Source organism: Amphibalanus amphitrite, unplaced genomic scaffold (genome assembly GCF_019059575.1).
Source record: "Amphibalanus amphitrite isolate SeventyFive unplaced genomic scaffold, NRLGWU_Aamphi_draft 000628F_arrow, whole genome shotgun sequence".
NCBI lineage: Eukaryota > Metazoa > Arthropoda > Thecostraca > Balanomorpha > Balanidae > Amphibalanus > Amphibalanus amphitrite.
The window spans coordinates 314877-338410 of NW_024882122.1; the positions used below are offsets into that span (position 1 = coordinate 314877).

A 23534-nucleotide genomic window follows, 5' to 3' on the forward strand; every position below is an offset into this window, starting at 1 on the left:
AGGTTCTATCGGCATCACTTTTCGTTCTTTTAGGGACTTAAGTAGCGCGCCGTCCCGCATGAAGACAGCGTGGCTTGAATCAGGCATCAGTGCGCGTTCAGAAACCGTGCCCTCCTATGCCGTCTGGTTGAGCGCCTCCAATCATGCTCCACCGTACCTTCCCTGGAAAAGCTCCACCCTTGCCTATGGGGCAAAATATAAGGGACAAAAACACAAAACAAGACAGATAAAAACAAAGCAAAATTAACTCATTACCTAATGAAATTCAGGCTGGAGCAAAAACATACATAGGTCAACTCACTCACCTTGTCAACTCACCTTGTCGGGTTCCATCCACTACCACCAGTCGGCAAGGAAAAGGCTCGATGGATGGAAGGACGGGAGGAACCCTGCTTCATATGGCGCGCCAGTTGACAATCTCAGGATACATCGTCATAGCATACACGCACATAACTGGAGTGTTGCGCCACCATTTAGACTAACATTGACTACATCGTGTTTTTACAATAGAATAGCAAATAGTAAAAAAGTGTTCATCATACAACTTACATATACTCGACGAGTCTATCCGGAATAGCTCCTACTAATCCATGTTTAAATGACTGAAGGTCTGGAGCATTAACAACATCTGGTGGTAGGCTGTTCCAGAGATGCACACATCTGTTTGAAAACGAGCGCTGTCTTATGTCTGTGTTGGCGTGAGCGACAGTGATCTTAAAGGCGTGGCCTCGAGTGCCGGTCTGGGGCTGAGTGCAGGGCCTCGGCTAACATGTTAACTACTGGGGCAAATGCCCCAGTAGAGTCGAGGAATGCCCCAGTAGTGGTCAGGCTTTGCCCAGCCTCCACAAAATGAGAATATATCAATATTAACGTACATTCTTTCATTCGGGAGCGGTTGAAGACGTTTGTGGCAAGAAATCAGGGGCGGCGGAAAAGGCGTGCACGTGTGTGCAGCTGCACCCTCAATTTCCATCCAAAAACATAGGCGTGCATTGGCAAACATATCTTTTTGCACCCTATAATCCATCTTCATTCAAAACTCGAAAGAGCGTCAAAAATAATGACGAAATTACTTCAGCCACTTTTTTGGTCAGGTCAAAGTGAAGGTGAAGGTGATGGTGAAGGCCAAATTTCGCCGATTTTCAGGTCGAATATCGACAGTTTACAAGATGCCGACGAATAACTCGGGAACCAATTAGAGCTACAGCACCGCGGAAAACGCATTTGATAGCCATATTAGCATGCTTTCTGGTTATTTCTCTTAGATTTGACCTATCGTCAACGGTTTTGCCTGCAAGGGGCAAAAACTACCAAATTAGACGATTTTTTTCGTGAACAGTTTTTCTGCAATAACTTCTGAATCATGCCTTGCACGAGCTTTCTTTTACCGACATCGTGTTCCTCTCGTCAAGACGCATCAAATTAACTACAATCTGACTTTGAAGGTCACCTTGAAAATTCGACCTCAGGACAAGGTCATGATCTGACCGGAAATTGTCATGTTGCATGTCAGTCGATCTGCATCGTCGAGCCAAACACAACTAAGGCATTTTCATCGCTCTAGCATGCCTCTTTCAAAAGTTATTCGCGAAAAACTGTTAGATGCCATTCGTGAACTGAGATGACCTCAGGGGCATAAACAAGGGTCACTGTTGCTATTTTCATTTTTAGTGTGTCAAAGTCACGTACAGTGTTTTATAGTGTTTAGAATAACTTTTGTCCAAAAGAGGTGGTTTTGAATTTTCTCCCATTGACTTATAATAGAGGTCGCAAAATTGAGCTGACCTTAGGTCACCGATATGAAAATTCCGAGATATAAATTTTGTACATGCTGTTGCCCTTATCAATCGCTGAAAGTTTCAAAGCGATCGGTCACTCGGTGTAGCTACGGCATACATTGAAACATTTTATGAGGTGAAGTCACTTGAAGTTGAAGTGACCTGGTGACCTGATCTTGAATGACTTTGGTCTGAACTTTTTACAACACGTGTAGAATTGATGGATGATGGAGCGCCGCCGTTTTTGAGATATCCGCGAAAAACCGCAGGAAAAACCGCATGGGTGTTCAAACCCCCCCCCCCCCAGCAGGGCGCCAACACACTTTGACGATTTGCCCCAGTAGTCGAAATTCCTTAGCCGAGGCCCTGGCTGAGTGAACATGGACTGCGGCATTATGTGACTCTTTCCATGGAAAATCTTCCAGTATTGGATAAGGTCCGCTCTTATTAAGCGTCCCTGAATCGAGTACAGTCCTAGTTCACTCAACCTCTCGGCGTAAGTAAGCTCGCGGAGACCTTGTACACGCTTCGTCCATCGCCTTTGAATGCGCTCTAACTTACGCATGTCGCCAACGTATCCCGTATGCCATAGACACGAGCCGTATTCAAGAACGGGCCGGATATGGGTTGTGAAGAGAAATATCATTAACTTCGGGGAACGGGAAGCAAGAGCTCGCAGGAAGCTGTGGCAAATCCCAGAGGCCCTCTGTGATAAGCAATCAACGTGTTCGTGAAACTTCAGTGAAGTGTCTACGATCACCCCCAAGTCACCGTGTGAAAAGGGTGTGGGCAGACGACGTCCGTTGAGGGTGTAGTGTGCTCGCGGAGTGTCCCGTCCCCTGGAAAATCGTAGGACGGCACCGCCAGTACCAGGCGGGTACTGTAATTGTGTTGTGTTGTGGCGGCCTCCTGCCTGGCGGTACCGTGGGCTGTGAGCCACGTGCCGCGCTGCAGTTCACAGCTGCCGCCGGCTGGCCGCCGACCGGCAGTCACCGCGGCGCCGCTGAGCGTCTGGCATTGCGTATCGCTGTCGCTTATGTGTTAAATATAACTGCTCTCACTGGAAGCCGACTCCACTCTTACTAACTGGCGTGGTGGCAGCGTTTTCCCACGTCCTCGAACAGTCGGCTCTCCATTCTTTTGGCCAGTGAGCCTTGCTTTAAAGTGGCATTGTAACGGCAGTTTATTAATCAGGATGGCGGCGCGTGCTCCAAAGCAGTGGCCGCTGACTCGACACGAAACTATTACGTCCTTTGAAAACTGGCGCCAGAACCTGGAATGCACATTGTCACTGGATCCGAACTTCTCCAAGTTCCTTGAGAGGAGTGTCACCTGGACAAAGAAGACTGCTGACAACCCGCTTCGTGGCTTCACGGACGATTCGGACTCTGTCCCGGAATCGCTGCGGCTCACCGCCGTCCAACAGGCTGCCCAGCTGGAGCTGATGCTCGGGCAAATTGCCAATTTTTGTCCCGTCATTTCAAGGAACACGATCGTCAAAAATTCAACTAGCCTGTCCGCCATTTGGCAAGCGATTCGTCTACACTTCGGATTTCAATCGACCGGTGCACACCTGTTGGATTTTGCTAGCATTCGCCGCGAGCACGATGAACGACCGGAGGACCTATTTCAACGTCTGATGGCGTTTGTGGAAGATACACTTCTCACCACAGATGCCGGCATTTCCCACCACGGCGTGCTGCCCTCGACGAATGAAGACATGTCACCAACCCTGGAGAATCTGGTATGTCTCCACTGGCTAAGTCTCCTTCACACCGGTCTGCCCGCCCTGGTCAAGCAACGGTACGGACCGGAGCTACGCTGCCGCACACTGGCCTCTCTCAAGCCCGAGATTAGTCAGTCCCTCGCGTCTCTGATGGACGAACTGCGCTCTGCCGAAGATGCCCAGGTGTTGCGCTCAGCCGCCGCCAGCTTCAGCCGCGCGCCCTCCCGGCCCGCACCCACGGCCGGCCGGACTCAGCCGCCTGCTGGAACCGCCGCCGGTCAGCCCCGAACCGCCGCGGCCGCCGGCCGATCCGCCGCAGCCGCCGCCGCGGGCGGCGACCGCCGGACTCAGCGCCCGGCCCGCTCCTGTGCCCTGTGCAAGGCGGCCGGCCGCCCGGAGAGCGACTCCCACTTCCTGAGCCGGTGCCGCTTCCTGCCTGCGTCTGACCGACGTTCCATGGCCGGTATCCGACTGATCGCCGGCTGTGATGTCGACGCCGACTTCGACGAGCCTGAGGACGACGATCCAGTATCTCCCACTCCAGCGGACGAGCACGTACGTAACGACCTGAGCGGCTCTGCCCGTCGTGTACAGCCCCATCCCTCTCCCTACCTGCCCGTGCACTGTGCTGAGCACCCGCTCCGTGTAACGCTGGATACCGGGGCCGAAATAAATCTGGTTCATGTCACCGTCGCGTCGCATATCGGTGCATCAGTGAAAAGGTCGACACAGACGGCCCATCAGGCTGACGGCCATTCACAACTCTCTGTCGTTGGTGAAACAACCCTGTCTCTGACTCGTGGGGCTCACGTGCTCACTCTCCATGCCCTCGTTGTTGAAAGCCTTGATGTTGATGTGCTGGCCGGTACGCCCTTCATGTCACTGAATGACGTGTCAGTGCGCCCCGCTGATGGTACTGTGTCTATCGGGGATGATGTTGTCTTTTATTACGTCAATCCGGCTCACAGCGCCCCTGACCCCTCCGCCCGCCGTGTCCAGTGTCTGGTTCGGTCTCCTTCCGAGACCGTCACTGTGTGGCCTGATGATTATGTCGAGCTCGATGTACCGGACATGGACCGTGACTCGCTGGTGTCTGTTGAGCCCTGGCAGCCGTCCTCCCTCAGTGACCCTGATGCCGACCCATGGCCCCGCCCAACAGTGACGTCAGTGGTGGCCGGTAAACTCCGCGTTCCCAATGACACCCGATCTCCCCTGCGTCTGAAAAAGAACTCCCATGTCTGTAAGGTGTATGCGGTGTCCCGGCCCCCTTCTCTCCCCGAGTCTCTACCGTCCTCTCCCGCCCCCCGGGCGCCGATTCAACAACCGGGATCCGAGTTAGTCTCCATAGACCCTCACGGACTCCTTTCCGACTCAGTGCGCTCGGACTTTGCCTCTGTGGTCGCCGACTATGCTTCCGTCTTCGATCCTGTCTTCCCTGGTTACAATGGCGCCGTGGGCTCCATTCACGGGGTGGTCAACATCGGTTCGGTCGAGCCGCCACAGCGCAAAGGTCGTCTTCCCCAGTACAACCGGCAGCGCTTGACCGAGCTCCAGTCTAAGTTCGACGAGCTTGAGTCGCTCGGCATATTTCAGAAGCCTGAGGATCTAGACGTGCATGTCGAGCACGTTCATCCGTCCTTCCTCGTAAACAAGCCAGGTGGGGGTACCCGTCTGGTGACCGATTTCACCGCTGTGGGCCGATACTGCCGGCCGCAACCCTCTCTTCTACCCGATGTAGAGTCAACGTTGCGCACCATTGGCGGCTGGAAGTATATGATTGTTACCGATCTCACGAAGGCGTACTTTCAGGTACCGTTGTCGCGCGACAGTCTCAAATACTGTGGTGTCGTGACCCCGTATAAGGGTGTCCGCGTTTACACCAGATGTGCCATGGGTCTCCCCGGCTCAGAGTCCGCCCTAGAGGAGCTTATGTGCCGGGTACTTGGTGACCTGATCCAGGACGGTCGGGTAGCCAAGATCGCTGATGATCTGTTTTGTGGCGGCGCCACACCCGAGGAGGCTCTCTCAGCCTTTCGATGTGTCCTGCAGGCGCTGGACCGATCGAACCTCCGTCTATCTCCCTCCAAAACTGTTGTCTGTCCTCGTTCCGTCACCATCCTGGGCTGGGTATGGTGTGAGGGCCGTCTTTCGGCCAGTCCGCACCGTATCGCCACTCTAGCATCGTGCGAGCTCCCACGCACTGTGAAAAACCTGCGAAGCTTCATCGGCGCCTATAAGGTGCTCGGCCGCGTCATTAAAGGTGCTGCGGCCCTGCTGTCGCCCCTAGATGCCGCCTGTGCGGGCCGGGAGTCTGCCGAGAATGTCTCGTGGTCTGATGAGCTCCGCACCGCTTTCACCAGAGCTCAGTCCGCCCTCAAGGGCCACCGCTCTGTCGTCCTGCCGCGGTCCTCGGACCAGCTCTGGATTGTCACCGACGGGTCCTGCAAGTCGCACGGTGTTGGTGCCACTCTGTACGTAACCCGCGGTGACCGTACCCTCCTGGCTGGCTTCTTCAGTGCTCAGCTTCGAAAGCATCAGCTACGCTGGCTCCCGTGCGAGATCGAGGCGCTCGGTATCGCCGCTGCCGTCAAGCACTTCTCACCGTACATCACCCAGGCGACGTCTCCTGTCTCCGTGCTGACTGACAGCAAACCGTGCGTGCAGGCTTTCGAAAAGCTGGGGCGGGGTGAGTTCTCCGCCAGTCCCCGGGTCACCACGTTCTTGACCACCATCAGCCGGTACTGCCTGACGGTTCGGCACCTCGCGGGGTCCGCCAATCTCCCATCAGATTTTGCCAGCAGGAATGCTCCAGTCTGCACAGACCCATCTTGCCAGGTCTGCTCGTTCGTGTCTCGCCTTGAGGAGGCCCCGGTCCGGCAGATCACTGTGAATGACGTCATGTCTGGCTCCTGTCGGCTCCCATTCACAGGCCGTAACTCGTGGCTTCACTCCCAACAGGACTGTCGGGATGTGCGACGTACTAAGGCTCATCTCTCCCAGGGCACTCGCCCCTCCCGCAAACAAACCAACATCCGCGATGTCAAACGCTACTTGCAGGTCGCGTCTCTCTCCAAGGACGGCCTGCTCGTCGTGCGTCGTGATGAGGCATTCGCCCCAGCTCGAGAGTGCATAGTAGTCCCCCGCCAGGTGATGCCTGGGCTGTTGTGTGCTCTCCATCTGAAGTTCAAGCATCCTTCTCAACACCAGCTGAAACAGCTGTTCTTGCGTTACTTTTATGCCCTCGATCTTGACTCTCATCTGGCGACCTTGTATGACGGCTCTCATCCATGTGCCTCGCTCAAGCGCCTCCCACCCCCGCTGGTAGTGAGCTCCACTTCACCGCCCTCTGCTGTCGGCGTTTCGTATGCCGCCGACGTGCTCCATTTCGGACGCCAGCTGATTCTGGTGGTGCGCGAGACGGTGACTTCCCATACCCTGACCTGTTTTATCAGTGATGAGCGCGCCTCCACGCTGGAGGAAGCCCTGATTTCCTTGTGTGTCGCTCTGCGTGCTGTGGATGGCCCGCTTATAACGGTCCGTGTGGACCCTGCCCCCGGTTTCGTCGCTCTCTCCGACAGTGAGGCCCTACATCAGGCGGGCATCAAGCTGGAGGTCGGCCGGGTTCATAATCCCAACAAGAACCCATGCGCCGAACATGCCATCGGCGAGCTCCGTGGTGAGCTCAAACGCGCCCTTCCGGAGGGCGGCCCAGTCTCTTTGTCAGCTCTAGCCATGGCCACTTCTCGATTAAATTCACGTCTACGCCGCGGCGGCCTGTCAGCCTTCGAGAGGCTGTTCTCCCGCGATCAGTACAGCCATACTGCCCTCAGCACCTCCGACCGCGAACTCATTGCCGAGCAGCAGTCCTCCAGACTGCAGAACCATCCGTATGATCACGTATCCAAAGGTCGTACTCACAGTCACGTGCCTCCGTCAGTTATCACACCCGGTGTGCTCGTGTACCATGCTGGTGATCGAGATAAGGCTCATGCTCGCCCTCGGTACCTTGTTACCAGTGTTGATGGAGACTGGTGCCGAGTGCGAAAGTTCGCCGGCTCGCAGCTTCGCGCCAAGTCGTACAAATTCCACGTGAGCGAATGCTACACCGTGCCGACCACACCCGCGCCACTCGCTACCGCTCACTCTCTGTCTGCGTCTTCGTCCGATGAGGACGAGCCCTGTCCCGTCACCACGCCGCCCCTGGGGTGTCCTGTCCCTGCGGAGATCTCTGGCGGCGCCCTCTCCACGCCGGGTCACTCCCCTCCGGCGCAACCGCCGCCTCCCGTAGCGGCGCGACGTGATAGGCGCAACATTCGACTGCCCCGTAGGTACGATGACTATGTACTTGATCCCTGGTAGCTCCGATTACATATGTTTTTGTCTCGTTAGGTCTACACGCATTCTTTTGTTTGTATGCGCTTGTTGTTGCGTCTGTGTTCCGTTCGAACCGGTTTCGGTTCAGTTCTCTGTACAACTGTTGTTTCTGTATAGTCAGGAGAAAGAAAAGGCAGTCACGCCAGTACCAGGCGGGTACTGTAATTGTGTTGTGTTGTGGCGGCCTCCTGCCTGGCGGTACCGTGGGCTGTGAGCCACGTGCCGCGCTGCAGTTCACAGCTGCCGCCGGCTGGCCGCCGACCGGCAGTCACCGCGGCGCCGCTGAGCGTCTGGCATTGCGTATCGCTGTCGCTTATGTGTTAAATATAACTGCTCTCACTGGAAGCCGACTCCACTCTTACTAACTGGCGCACACTTGTCAGTATTGATTCGTAAGCCCCAAGAGATAGACGTGCTGTAAAGAGTGTCTATGTCTGTTTGTACCTGTGTTTCATATTCGCCTTGCGTAAGTGAGTGTCTCCTATCAGTACTAGCAGGGAGACACCGGTTGGTCAAGTGACTCGGAAACAAAAATCAGCTGATAGAGTGGCGGAATCGCCGTTATCAGACACGAATAATTCCGGACGATAGAGCGGCAGTATAGGAGTCTTCTTCACAACAGGCAAACATTGCCATGTTTATCATTCAATGATCAAGAAACGTTCATAAATTATATATTTCTTCGACGATTACCGCCGCAACCAACGCGCACATATCGTTACCAGCACATAAAGCTGTGCTTTGCGATATTATTTGTAAAGAAACGGCCAATACCTATGTACTAATTATGTGTAACAAAGCTCGAAAACGATAGCATTCTATCTTGCTTCAGCCTTCTACTTACGCTTTTATAATTACGACAACGACACCATACGGCCTATCGACAATATGCAACTCCGTGGAGCGTCCGGCCGCACTCTGCAGAGTGTGCCGAGATCGGTGGCGGACCATCCGCGGCCGTCCACCTGCGCTGCCCCGTGCCCGACCGCTGGATGGGCGACGCCGACGCCTAGCTCGTCTGGATACCATCCACTCAACGGTTACACAGATGCAAAAAGACGACTGGGCGGTGGCCGCCAGCTGCGCACACAACTAAGCTACTTGGCTACGCCCTCTCGGGGAGGGGAGGGAGGAGCAACAACCGTTAACAGTCTGAACTCTGATGAGCCAATGGAGTCTGTGAGCCGCACCAATCAGCGCTGTTCCGCGCGTAGACGGGAGCTCTGTTTTCGCTGGTCCGTCAGTCACCAGCATCGTTCCGTGCTCTCGCTCATAGCTATTCGGCCGTGTTTTCGAGTGTAGGTCAGCAAAAACAGTGAGAGAGATTCTCGGATCGCGCCAGTCGGTCGCAAGGGTATCTATTGTCTATGTGCTTTCCAGTATTGCAAACGTTATTGTTAGGAGCCGAGGGTAATCAGCAGTCGACGCATTTGTTCTGTTATAATAAAATTGAAAATAAGGCGAGGTATATTCACTTAAATTCACATATCACCTTTGATTTTTTGGCACGGACTACTTGCCCCTGCTACAGCACACAGCCGATCTCTATGTTTCTGTTCCAGAGCTGCAGTGGACACGGCAAAAATACACTTCCGTTCTAAAAATTAATCCAAAAGTACACAGATTTCACGACGAACTACCACTTTCATACCATTTTCTTGCTCACAGGTGCTCAGCAATAAGCGCGCGACTGATTGCAGCTAGTGCACTCACGATTACTAGTTCGCGCTCGCCAAACCTGTCATTTACATCCACCACCAATACCATCAACATCTGTCCAATTTAGTACCTATTGCCATATCGAGCCAGAATGAGACCACGACATATTATCGTCCTATTACATAGCACAAATTCAGGGGTGTGGGGGGGGGGGAATCCGTAAAAATACCAAACTCCAATCACAACCAACATCGTTTTGGGACGGGGAGTCGAAGCCGGGGCTCGCTCGTATCGACGTATCCTTCACATATCTGGGCGTCTCACTCCTTTCGACACTTAATCAACCCTGGCACACCATCCACCGGGCCCTCCGACCATCTTGAGTTCTATACTGAGATCTGATAACTGACCGTCATTTGTTCCTATCAGTCAGCGCGCACTATGCCTTAGCACAGCAAGTGCACTATGCGGCCTTCCTTAGATACCGCCTCGGAGCAGGGCGCTGGTCCTGGGTGCCTGGCGCCTTTTGTTCGTGTACGGCTAGCAGCATTTTCGGGGTTCGATGGTTTCCGCAGTGGCGGCGCTGGTCACCGTGGAGCCGTCGGAAGACACCGTCAGATGAAGCGCCCGCAACTGGTGACCTGTGACACAGCGAGTCGCGACACGTCAGGTCTCACGACGACCGTCCCGTTTCGGTCGCGACGGCCGTTATATAAATAGTCACGGCGGCCGTCACATACCAGGCACAGTGACCGTTACACACGAGCCAATGCGATCGTCAATTAGCAGTCACGGCGACGTCACAGGTTGCTACGGTCGTCAAATTTCCGCCACGGCGACGACAACTCATAGCTCATATCGTTTCCTGTCGCACACTTCGCCGTAATTGCAATACACTAGCCTGTTTATACGTTTATCACTCAAAAGTCGTAGCCCGAGTCTGAGACCCATCATACGTCACGATCCCTGCAACGGCACCTGCATTAGCAGGCATCCCGTCCCGGCAACACACAAAGTTCTCTCCACTCTCCAGCCACTCACCTAGGGACTTGGGGGGGGGGGGGGGCGAAGTAATCTTGGGGGTGACATAGCCAGGACGTGTAGTCGAGCTGCCGTCGGCGGGCGTGCCACGAATGGCCGGCGGACCTCCGTCGGCTGGCGGGCCACCATCAGCCGGAGGGCCGTAGTCGGCCGACGGGCCGGTGTCGGTCGACGAGCCACCGTCGGCCGGCGGGCCGGTGTCGGCCGGCGGGCGGGCCACTGTTGGCCTTTGAGCCGGCGTCCGTCGGTTGGCCTCCGTCCGCTGGCGGGCAGTCTGCATAACAACAAATAGTTGAATTAGTTACTCTAGTGTTCACTGTTCAAGTTCATTGGTTACTCTTCATCAAAATTATGTTTCTTTATAATCTTTAATGTAAAAAACTGAAGTTTCACCATTACTCTGGACACTGTGCTGAAATTTCAGCGCAATCCGCCTGTTACACCCGACATAATGATGGTAACCTGGTTTATATGTGATAATTGATATGTACCTACGACATTATATTTGCTCAATTAATTTTTCTCATCTGCACTGCTGAAAGTGTTTCACTGAAGACGTTGGTAACGATAAGGCAGACGTAGCACAAGCTTCTTCTTTCTTCTTCTTCGTGGATTAGGGCGCGTAGCCAATAACAGGTTCAAGGTTGTAGGTTAATACGCATTCCCGCCCAAATGGCAGCTCGTGCTATGTTCGACCAACCGATACCAAGACGTCTTCCCTATGAGACAAAACATTTATAATCATTAATGAAGAATATACTTAATATGGTTTACAATTTACATAGCTTTGCTTGATACATTTTTTCATGGTCCTTTTGATCAGGTTGTAGGTAATACGCATTCCCGCCCAAATGGCAGCTCGTGCCTCGTGCTATGTTCGCTTAACCGATACCAAGACGTCTTCCCTGTGAGACAAAACATTGATCACAGTATATAAATAACATTTATAATCATTGATGAAGAATATACCTAATATGGTTTAAAATTTACATAGCCTTGCTTGATACATTTTTTCATGGTTCTTTTTGTCTCAGACCTCACTGCTCTAGAGGCCAACTTGAGTCATTCCCAGTGTGAGAGGCGAGCTCCAGCCTTCCAGGCTTGAGAGCCTGCCTCCGCCTATGGCGGCCGCCGTCACGTGACCTGCGCCTCGGAGGTCGCGGGGCGCCGCCCGCTGGCGGCCAGTCTTTGCTCGGTGAGTGACGCGCGCGGATCTCACACTGGTGGCAGCGTAGTGAACGGTGCATCGCCGGTGATTGGACGTGCGTACTCGGTGAACAGACGCACTGTGTGGAGTGTGGACATTGATTATGGCAGAACGAGGCTCGGACAAGCTGGTGTGGGGGGAAGGAGAGACGATACAGGATTATTTGCGGCGCGTGGATGCCTATGCGCTGTTGGGGGATGAAAAGAAGACCATCGGGAAGACTCTTCTGGGACTCGGTCATCGCATCAGCGTCATCGACTCGCTCAGCGATACGGACAAGAGCTCTGTGACGAATCTGAAGGCGGCCCTGCTGAGAGAGTTCGGCGACACAACCCAACAGAGCCAGCGGCAGTTCCTGACCAGACGGAAGCGGGACGGTGAGACGTACGGCATGTTTCTCTCAGCGCTTCGAGTACTGTTTCAATCTGCCTATGCATCGAGCCCAGGTCAGTCCAACACCGATGAGAATTCGGCGGTGGGGATGGCTCTGATTAAGTCGACGTTCCTGTCGGGTATTGATAGCGGGGTGGCTGGGCAGCTCCGTCTACAGTTCCCAGACGCTAATATCCAAGATTTGCCAACCCATGCGAGGGCAATTGAGGAGGCTATGGGGCTGCGGAATGGAAAAGCGGACGTTTGTCAGGTTGCCGAGCAGTCTGGGAAGCCGGACCAGATTGCTGCGCTTCGCTCAGAGGTGCAAACCCTGACAGAGGCTGTCAACGCCATGCGCTTCGTCGATGCTGGTCGGGGCCGCGCGGCTATGCCGGTGCTCGGACGCGGCGGCGGCGCTGAGCCGGGTCGCGGTGGAGCGGCCCGGCGTGGGTCACGTGTCCCGCTCGGGGCGCCGCCGGCCGCCCCTGTCTGGACAGCGGCTGGGCGCAGTGGCGCGCACAGGGTCGGGACCTGGGAGGGCGGCCCCGGCGGAGCGGGGCGGGGATGTGACACTGACGCACGGGGAGTCACGTGCTGGACGTGTGGCGAGCCAGGTCACGTGCAAAGGTGGTGCACGCGCGCGCCTCTGGCAAGGGGCCGCGGACGGCCAGCGCCCCTGGTATGCTGGGCGTGTGGCGAATTCGGGCACACCCGCTACCAGTGCTCTACAACATATTTAAACTGAGAAGGGTCGCTGCCACGGAGCGAGCGGCGGCCTCTGGGACAATGGAAGCTCCCCTAAGGACGTCGAACACGCTACACGTACGGGGAAAAATTGGGAAGCTGGACTGCACGTGGATGGTGGACACGGGCGCGTCAGCCACTTGTGTGTCAGCCTCCCTGCCGGGGATTCAGGCGATGCACCACGAACCCGCTGATGTTAGACTCGTGGCCGCCAACGGCTCGCCGCTGGTGTGTCTGGGTGCGTTATGGACTGACGTAATGTTAGGACCAGGACTGATTCGGCACGGCATTAAGGTGTGGGTTGTCGAGGATTTGTCAGCTCCTGGTATTTTGGGAAATGATGTACTTCAGAAGTTCGGGCAGTTTTCAGTTGATTTTGAGGCTCGTGTGTTGGAGCTTGCAGGCCACCGGCTGCCGTTGGAGGCGCGCGCCAGTGGAGCGCCGGTGCACTCTGTGCAGGTGCGTCTGGGACACGACTGCCTTCTGGAGCCGCACTCTGAGCGGGTGGTGGAGGTCAGTGCCGTGGACTTCGGCGCGAATGAGCGGGACGTTGTCTTTGAACCAGACGCTGCAAGCAGCCTGCGTTTGGGAGTAACGCTACCGCCCACAGTAGTTCGGTCCGGTCCTATGAACAGAATGCCTCTGTTGGTATCAAACCGTGGTAATCAGTCAGTTCGCCTATACGGTAACATGACGCTGGGGGAAGTCACAGCTATCCAGGTGACCGAGGGTGAGCAGAGTCTGAGGGCCTGTCGACCCGGACCAGCGCAAGTTGACCTTAGCAGCGCGGAGATAAACGAACAAGAGAAGAGAAGTGTTGAGAAGCTGTTCAGCAGATATCGAGACACGTTTGCAAATAACGATGACGAACTGGGCAAGACACATCTCAGGGAATTCAGGATTGTGACAGGGGACTGTCCGCCTGTCGCTGTTCCAGCCCGGCGCACTCCATACCATTTGCGTGAAGAAGTTGCGATTCAGATACGGAAAATGGAACGGCAGGGTGTCATTCAGAAGTCCAACTCGCCTTGGTCAGCTCCACTGCTACTGGTAAAAAAGGGTGACGGCAATTATCGGTTTGCCATCGACTATCGCGCTCTCAATGCAAAAACGGCAACAGAAGTGGCATACCTCCCAACAGTACGCGAATGTTTGGACAGCCTAGCCGGTTCAAGATTGTACACAACTCTGGATCTGAATTCAGCGTATTGGCAGGTTCCCATCGTACCGGAAGATCGTAAAAAGACTGCATTCTGCACGGAAACAGACCACTGGGAATTTCTAGTCATGCCATATGGATTGAAGAATGCGCCGAGCTGCTTCACAAGGCTCATTGCAGATGCGCTGCGGGGTCTGTTGGGTAACGGAGTGACGGCCTATCTGGACGATGTCATTATCGGTGGCAAATCTTTTCAGGAGCACCTGTCGCTGTTGGAAGCGGTGCTGGAACGACTGAAGCAGGCTGGGTTGACGGTGAAAAGTAAGAAGGTGGTTGCCTGTCGGCGGAAGCTCCGTTTCCTCGGGCATCTGGTTGGTGATGGAGTGGAGCCGGACCCGGAAAAGGTGGCGGTAATCAGATCCTGGCCCAGACCTACGTCCACGAAGGAGTTGCGCTCATTCCTCGGTCTCTGTGCTTACTATAACGACTTCGTCCCTGACCTTCAACGGGTAGCAGCGCCGCTGCACAGGATTTCGGGAAAGGCGAAGTTTACATGGGATGCCGAGCGCGAAGCGGCATTTGAAGGCTTGAAGAGGGCCCTCAGCGAGACCACCACTCTACAGTTCCCGAACATGCAGAAGGAGTTTGAGGTCAGTACAGACGCCTCGGATACAGGCTTGGGATGTGTTCTTTCTCAGAGAGACGATTTGGGTAGGGACAGACCAGTCTGCTTTGCATCGAAAGCGTTTACTGACAACGAGAAGAACTGGCACATTCGTGATAAAGAGGCCTTTGCTTTCGTGGTTGCGTTGCGGAAATTCCGACCGTACCTCCTTGGAAAAAAGTTCAAATGGTTTACAGACAATCGAAGCTTGACGTGGCTACATAACACAAGAGATCCTCGAGGCCGCTACGCTCGGTGGCTTGAAGAAATTCAAGAGTTCGATTTTGACGTTGAATATCGCAGAGGGGCAAGCAACTCACATGCTGATGCCATATCCAGATTACGTGTCTGTGTCACACAGGAACATGAACCACGAACTCTGAGCATGGTGAACGAAGTCGACATGGTCTCGGCTCAACAAGAGGACTTGTGTTTGAAGAAGCTGTGCAGTGAGATCAGGCTAAAGCGCACCAATGGACCAGAGACGGTGAAGTGGAGGAAATTGGGCTGGGAACCGAAAATCGAACCGGGAAGCGGCCTGTTGGTGGCTACGAGGAAGCAGAAGGAAATGCTTATTGTTCCTGAAAAGTTCATTTCGCTGGCTCTTCGTCTTAAGCATGATGATGCTGGACACTTCGGAGCGAAAAGGACTGGGGTGCTGCTACGACAGGCTGGTTACGGCTGGCTAACGATGAAGGAAGACGTGAAGCACTACTGCCGCAGCTGCGTTACGTGCGCTAAGGCCAACGACCCCCACCGAAGGTACCGCGCTCCGCTGTCGGCAACAACCCAGCCAACCGAGGCCTGGCAGCACGTGTCATTGGACCTGATGGGACCGATCGGCGTCACACCCACCGCCCGAGGTAATCGGTTTATTCTTGCGGCACTGGATCTGCTCACTAAAGGGGTTGAGTTAGTCGCGATTCCTGATAAATCCGCCAAAACGGTGGCTGAAGCGCTGGTTGAGAATGTTTTCTATAGACACGGGCTGCCTGAATCTCTGCTGACTGATCGTGGTCTGGAATTCGACAACCAGTACTTTCTGACACTGGCACGAGCGGTCGGCATTGACCGGAAGAGAATCAGTGCGTTTCACCCACAGAGCAATGGTGCTGTAGAGCGGTGTAACCAAACGCTGGGATCGCTGCTCCGAAGAATGGCCCAGGAAAAAGTAGGTGACTGGGATGATCACCTGTCGCTGGTTCGGTTTCAGTATATGACAGCTGAGCACGGGGCAACCGGACATTCGCCTTTCTATCTCCAGTTTGGCCGTGAGCCCCGTACACCGCGCCTGGCTGAGAGGGTGGAGCCGACCGGACGGCCGCCGGACGCCAACTCATGGGTTGAACGACTGACAAAGGAGCTGAAGGCAGCTCACGCCACTGTAGTGGAACGGGAAGAGAGGACGAAACGGCGGCGTCAGGAGCTCAGTAGCCGGAATGCGCACATCGCCCGGTACAAGAAAGGGGACCTGGTGTTCCAGCGATGTCCTCCAAAGCCGGGTCGACCGGGGAAGCTGCAGCCCCGCTGGGACGGTCCGTACATCGTGGTTGAGTGTCGTCAGGGCAACGTCTACTTGATCAAAAAGGCAGATAACTTCCGACGGCGATATGTTCGGCATCATGATCGATTGAAGCCGTTCGAGGACAGAGGGGAGCGTTTGGGGGCTCCGCCGCCGCCGCCGGCAGGCAGTGCCCCAGCCGGGGAAGAGCGAGAAGATGGACAGCGCGACCCGTCAGACGAGTCAAGCGACTCCTCCCCGTCACTGGACGAGGAGAGGACGGAGCTATCGTCGTCAGCGTCGGACGAATCAGACGAGGAAGCCGAGGCAGCATCTGGTGTCCCACCTCCCCGTCGGGGCAGCCGGCAACGCAAGCCGGCGTCCAGATGGCCGGAGGGCCAGTGGACGCAGTAAGACCGGCGGCTCCGGGGGGGGGGGGGAGGAAGAGGACGGAAAGAGGAAAATCTACGAGGAGGGGAAGGTGTGAGAGGCGAGCTCCAGCCTTCCAGGCTTGAGAGCCTGCCTCCGCCTATGGCGGCCGCCGTCACGTGACCTGCGCCTCGGAGGTCGCGGGGCGCCGCCCGCTGGCGGCCAGTCTTTGCTCGGTGAGTGACGCGCGCGGATCTCACACCAGCTATTTGAATATCACAGATAAGAAGCTAAAACACAAAATCATCCAACCGGTCACTGATAATCTCCCACGATGAAAAAAACAGGTTTTAAAATTACCTATGCATTAACTTCCGTTTCCCAACAAAAACCAAGTCAGAAAACATGTTGAAACTAAAGTGTTCTCTGTCAGCAAATAAAACGTCGCTTAGCCAATCGAATGCAACGTCGTGCGTCTGCTAGCGACAAACGTATATTAGCAGCATTTACAGTACGCAACTTGTGGCTGTAAATCATGGCCCGCAGGGTTCAACACCGAATTCTGCGAGTTCCCGATTTATATTGGTTTTAAAAGTTATCTTATCAGATAGAGAATTTAATTTGCTTAAATATCGTGACTTCAATAGATGCCGACTCGGTCTTGTTTTTTAGTAATATTCTATTGAATGTTACAGTGAGACCTTTAGCAGGAAGGACGCTAATACATTCCAGACCAGAAAAATGTAGCTTACAACATCAAAACTGCAATAAAACATGCATATCTGGAAAGAAATTTGAATTTTAATTTCAAAGAAGTCCTTTTGCACGCCAACCTCCGACAGCTTTACCAAATATTGTTTTTGTTCAGGACTGTTCAGTTTCTAAAAAAACTAAGTTTCATATTCGGAAGCCAATTGCCAAATTTCCCGATTTAGATGAGCTTTGATATTTTGATATGTTATAATGTGAGTATTTCTTATTATTTTAGTGATTCATTTAGATGCCGACTCGGTCTTGTTTTCAAAAAATATTACATTTAGTGGGACAGGGTGACCACGGACACCAATGGCGGTTGTGTCTTCAACATCAACTAAATACAGTTTCAAATGTTTAAAAGCCAACAAAACACACATAATCTGAAAGATATTTCAATTTTGATATTTGTTGACCATATTTTAAACCCCACATCACTGAAATTACTCGACAATTCAGGGTGGAGCATTGGCAGGTCCGGAAGGCTGAACAGCTCAGAACCATAATAATTTCGAAATTCAATGAAAGAGTGTCGGCCTTTGATATTACTTTTTATCCCTCAATTTTAATTTTTGATTGTGAAAAATTAATTTCGTCCATGAACAATCTTTGCATTTTAAGATATATAATTTTTGAAATGGCGGAGATAGCCAACAATTTATTTTCGTTAATGCTTCACAGGTTCATACATGACGTGCTCTGTGATCATAAATCAAAAATATATATACAAACTATAAAACTTATTGAAATCTGTAACTTGGTTCTCTTTTTTAGACTTAAAAGGTCAGCTGAAAATAGTGGTCAAAATACCTTAGTGTTGTAATTTCGAACCGGTTTTACCTAGTTCTCTATATACCGTGAGTACTAGCATAGATCTTCAGATCGTCAGCGAATATCTTAAAGCTGGACTTCAATTTGTACGCAATGTGATTGATATAAATGAGAAATAAAAGCGGGCCTAATACTGAACCTTGGGGAACGCCGCTCGTGACCTGCCTTGGTCTGCTCAGGCGTTGTTCTATATACCCTGGCTCAGGCGGCCCTTGACATTCACCTGCATCAATCGGTTAGTTAGGAAATGTTCTATCCACCTGAGCAAATCTCCATGGATACCAACACTGCGGAGCTTCGTCAGCAGGATCTCATGACGGACAACATCAAAGGCCTTGGAGAAGTCAAATAGCACGACGTCAACGAGTCTGTCATTGTCGACACATCTAGACACTTCTTCATAGACTAATAGAAGCTGGTCTGTGGTGGAACGACCTGATCTGAAACCAAACTGGTGGTCAGATAATATATTGTGCTCCTCTAGGAATCCTGTAATATGCCTGCAAATCAGTCTTTCCATTGTCTTACAGCACACAGAGGTAAGGCTGATTGGGCGATAGTTCAGCGGGTCGTATCTGTTCCCTTTCTTGTAAATTGGAATAACACACGAGTTCTTCCATGCTCCAGGCACAATACCTTCCCTCAGCGAGCGTGAGAAAATGACATATATGGGATAAGCAATGAAATTGGCACATTGTTTAAGTACTAAGGGATGTAGTTCGTCCGGGCCCATCGCAGAGCTACCATCAATACTGATCAACAGTGCCTTGACGTCATCCTGAGAAATGGTTAAGGGAGGTATCAAGTTATCACTGGTTTGGTGTGTTTCTTGGTCCTGAGGAATGTTAGAACAGTACACCGAGCTGAAAGCTCCCGCCAAGCATTCTGCCATCTGCAGGGGATCAGTACACATTTGGCCGTCATCAGACCTAAGGGGTCCGACAGTAACAGGTGCTGATTTCTTAGATCGAACATATGCATGTAATAGTTTGGGGGCTTCTCTCCAGTCATCCACCAAGCTGTCCTCGTAGTTGGACTGAGATCGTGCTGAAAAAGTAAGGCAGCGTCGATTAGCACCTGAGAAGGACATGTAGGCCTCAGTTGCAGCCGCTGAACGCCTGCCAAGACGACGGCGAACAGCTTTATAGTTGGTCCAGGCTTCCTGTCGCCGAGAGACAAGATCAGCGGGAGGGCGTACCTGCCACGGCGGGCTGGTTTTGCCAGGGGCCGGCGGTTTGCATGGAACACAGTCTTTTACCAAGTCATTAACAATTGAGATAAACCTGTTGAATGACTGGCAGCTGTTTAAGTAAGCAAGCTCATAATCCCAATCCACCAGACTCAGAAAGTGACTTAGTTTAGCATAGTTACCTTTGTGCCACAACATTCTGCTTGAGACCTTATCATCTAACACATTTTGTACTTCAAAGACGTAATCAAAAACGATTGAACAGTGATCAGAGCCAGGAAACGGAGGTTCAACATGTGTGTCACCAACACGATCAGGTTCAGTTGAGAGAAGCAGGTCCAGTGTATTTCCAGATCTGGGAAAAGTGACATCAGTTACCCACTGGGTTAGACCAAGAAGATTAAAAGAGTCAACAAACTGTCTCTCCATGGGAGAGCCCTGGTTGGATAGACCATAGACATGTGAGTTCCAGGTTATTCCTGGCAGATTAAAATCTCCTATGACAATAGCCTCCCTGTCTCTAACAGTGTCATCAAGCAAGGAAAGGAGCTCCTCATTCTGAACTTGAGTGTAGGAAGGAGGCCTATAGACCACAATTACATAAACATTGTACTTTGTCAAACGAAATACCAGAACATTTGTCATTGGGCACGAGACACTATCCACATTAATATCATGATGCACATATACACAGACACCATGTTTTTGTGTGGTACCAGTCACATCATTTCTAAGGATATCATACTGTGGGATGGCAATCGAGGCGCTGTTGATACAAGGAATGAGATGGGTTTCAGTCACAGCCACAATCTTCACATTTCTTTTAGAAATGAACTCAGCAAGGTTACCACGTTTGGCACAGGTAATAGGTATATATGTCAAATTAGAATGAAAGATTAAAATCAACCTGACCAGGCCCTACGGTCTGACCGGGTCCTAACCACCTTACTTCGCCTAACTTAACCCAATTCAACCTAGCCTACCACAACACCTGCAGAGGTACCTTCCTGAAAAAAATGACGACCAGGGAGATGACTGTCCAACTTATTGGAATACTACCATGATTGCTTGTCAAAATGTGTGTCATCATGCTCTTGTTTAACAAGTGATGTATAATAAATGTGATATTCAATAATTATCTCCTGACTGTTGACTGTTGAGTGATCAAAATATTCAAATAATCAGGGTAGGTACAATGCTGTGCATAGTGCACACTAATCATATTGTTTTTGTGTAGGCCCTCGCACTGCTATGTGCACCTTAAGTAAAAAAGTGACTGGTGGTACATGACAAAAGGAATTGAGCAACTGTGAAGTTCATGCCCTTGGTTTTGCTGGTGCCAAATGCCTATAGCTATAACAGGATCAGTGAGGGTTGTAGACATGCTACATACATTGTGCATTGAAGATATTGGCACAAAGTTCATCCGTAATTACTATTGTAAGAGCTCGCTTACTCTTCCGTAGCGACGCGTAAATAAAAACACTCGTTATCTTGGTATTTTCCGTCGTATTCACACGATCTCCGGCCGGCCACACAACAAAACCCAATATCCTCAGCAACGCCACGGGGAACGCCCAAAACGCCGACCTTCTCGATCATTCCTCGCCAGCGTGTACACAAATCAAGGTTAGCTCTTTGACTCGGCTCAAATCACACCTCTTTTACCCGGTACCCGTCACGGCCCACGAGCGCTTTCTTCTTCTAATAGGCGGGCCCCTTACACTCCCCCTGTCTCAAGGACCTGATAACATCAGTCATCACGCTACATACACTATGCACGGCTCAAACACAGATCAAACCCTTCACAGCAGCAGCTTCAAAGTACGCGCACAAACACACTATGCCGACTCGAACTCCCCGAATCGCAATACCAAATGAACTGAAAACGATAAACTTCACAGACTCAAACATTAAATCGGTTTTCAGCACAACGACTTGCACTTCACTAGGGCTCTAGCACTGCCGCACTACTCGCGATATCTAGCGGGCAGTCGTAACGGACGACCACGACGCGTATACCCGTACGCCTCTGGGTCAGCATGAGCACCGGCTGCGTCCCGCAGCCCGGTCTCCGTCGTCCCTCGACTTTCACGAGCAGAACCGTCCTCCTGCTCACGGCCATCCACCACAGCACTCTCAGGATCGTCCGTGCTCGAGTCCTGCCGGCGGTCCTCCTCCGCCACGCTCTCTGGCACACCAGCTTCCTCCCGTAGACGGTCCTCCGTCGCTGCGCTTTCAGGAACAGCAGCGCCCTCTTGTCCACGGCCCTCCGTCACTGCACTTTCAGGAACAGCAGCGCCCTCTTGTCCCCGGCTCTGAGTCGCTGCAGCCTCAGGATCGTCCGTGCTGGGGTCCTGCCGACGGCCCTCCGCCGCCGACTGACGTCCGATATCCACTGGATCAGCATTCCGTCGGCGGTCCTCCGCCGCCTGGCGCCCGGAACCTGGTACCTGGTGGCGGTCCTCCACCGCACACCGTGGTCTGCTACCGTGTTCCGTCCCCCGGCTCGAGTACCCGAACGTACCGGTACCACATGTGGCGTCCCTGTCTGTAGGCGTTCTCCCAACGGCAGCTGCAGACTAGAGTTGCAAAATTTCCCTACCGCACTACCGGCATGCCGGTAATTTTTCACTACCGCAGGTTTTTTCGTGGTATCTGGCATGTCTTGCCGGTAGCATGCCGGTATTTTTGATTTTGTGCAAAAAAAAATTTCAGCAAAAGATTCAAACTTTGGACACTAAGAGGCTCTCAAATTGTAATAAAACAGCAATATTAACCACTGCAAGATACCTTTGGTGGTAGAAGTTCCATTGCTAAGGGTAGGGGACATGGACCTCAGCATTTCACAGGCTTGGTTATAATTAGAATTGTCAAGAATCTACTGTGGTCTACAAAAGGAAGAATTGGAATGGTACTCATTCATGTTGCAAAAGCACGATCAATTAGTAAGTCTAATGGTAGGTAATATGTATAACACAATAAAATAAATAAATGTTCATGACAACATTCCCTAGGGGAAAAGGCAGAATCAAAACACCAAAAAACACATTGTTTGGAAACTGGCCTTGATTCTTGAGATGAGATGTGGTCTGAGAAACTCTACAAAGAATTTGACACTGATAATCCAGCTGAAAAGGCAGGTGTTAGGTAGCCCTGAGCCTGACTTTGGTCCCATAATTAAATGAAAATGGATTTGATCTGACATTTTGTCTTATCTTTACAAGAAAACATCATGAAAGCAAAATTGACACGAAGTGGCGCAAAATAATACAACCAAGGATTTACTTTTAAAATTGAGATGCTCTCTCCCCTAATGAATGGATGTAATCTGATGACGTAATAGGTATTTATTCATATACCCTTTTTTGGTTGAATAACTGAAGAGAAATGAATTTTCTTGTAGTGAATTACACTCACATTGTTGATTTCATTATAATTTAATATTGTGTTGGATAATTTTTATTAATATAATCATTCACGAGGCAGTGGCTTGCAGTCGTAAACCTTTTTTGCAGCGTTTTAATCAGCTGGTTAAAAGCCTCTGTTATGGCGCATTTGTTTCGAAATCCTTCATAACCTTCTGTTTGTTCCCGTTTGAGGTTGGAGAGGATGGAAGATATCGGCTGGGGGGATCCATGTGATCGCAAGGCACCTCGCAGTTGCGATCAAACGTAAGTTGAATCGGAACAGATATTGGAGGGATCCATCACATCGTAGGCTAAGTAGATACGCAAGTTGTATCGCAAATGGTGAAGATACGAACTAACTTTACGAATCTTCTCGGTCGATCGGAAGGCCGATCGTAGCGAAGCTTTACCTCTTTCTCAAGAGAAAAATATAAGAAATTTTCAAAATTTTCACAAAACCGAAATATATGTTAAACAAATATGGTTGATGAACACGTGTGCAAAATTTGAAGTCGATTTCTTCAAAAATGGCTGCGCTAGAGCGTTTTGAATTTACACGTTGAAAACGGTCACTTTCACGTCCTTTTTGTAATTATTTTTTTTTAATTTTGAAATTTAAAAAGTGTTTTGGGCAATTTTTCGCGTTAATTGCGAAAATCTGACCAAAACATGTATCGCACCATCAATGATCCGATACGCCATCAGAGGCCGCGCCGCGGACAGGTGGGCGCGGCGATACCTAGGCCGCGTGGGGGTT

General features: G+C 51.8%; 1 protein-coding gene and 1 long non-coding RNA gene across 2 annotated transcripts; one reads left to right on the plus strand and one right to left on the minus strand.

Annotated features, from left to right (window-relative positions):
* Positions 1-2667: 2667 nt before the first annotated feature.
* Positions 2668-8223, plus strand: LOC122363584. The gene is made up of 2 exons (XM_043333038.1): positions 2668-4059; positions 7083-8223. Exons 1-2 carry the CDS (start codon positions 2974-2976, stop codon positions 7083-7085), a joined length of 1089 nt encoding a protein of 362 aa, XP_043188973.1. The 5' UTR covers positions 2668-2973; the 3' UTR covers positions 7086-8223.
* Positions 8224-8539: 316 nt separating this feature from the next.
* On the minus strand, positions 8540-11016 carry LOC122363585. The gene is made up of 2 exons (XR_006253391.1): positions 10579-11016; positions 8540-10178 (listed from the first exon to the last, which is right to left on the minus strand). It is a non-coding gene; the product is annotated as an uncharacterized LOC122363585 (long non-coding RNA).
* Positions 11017-23534: the final 12518 nt, after the last annotated feature.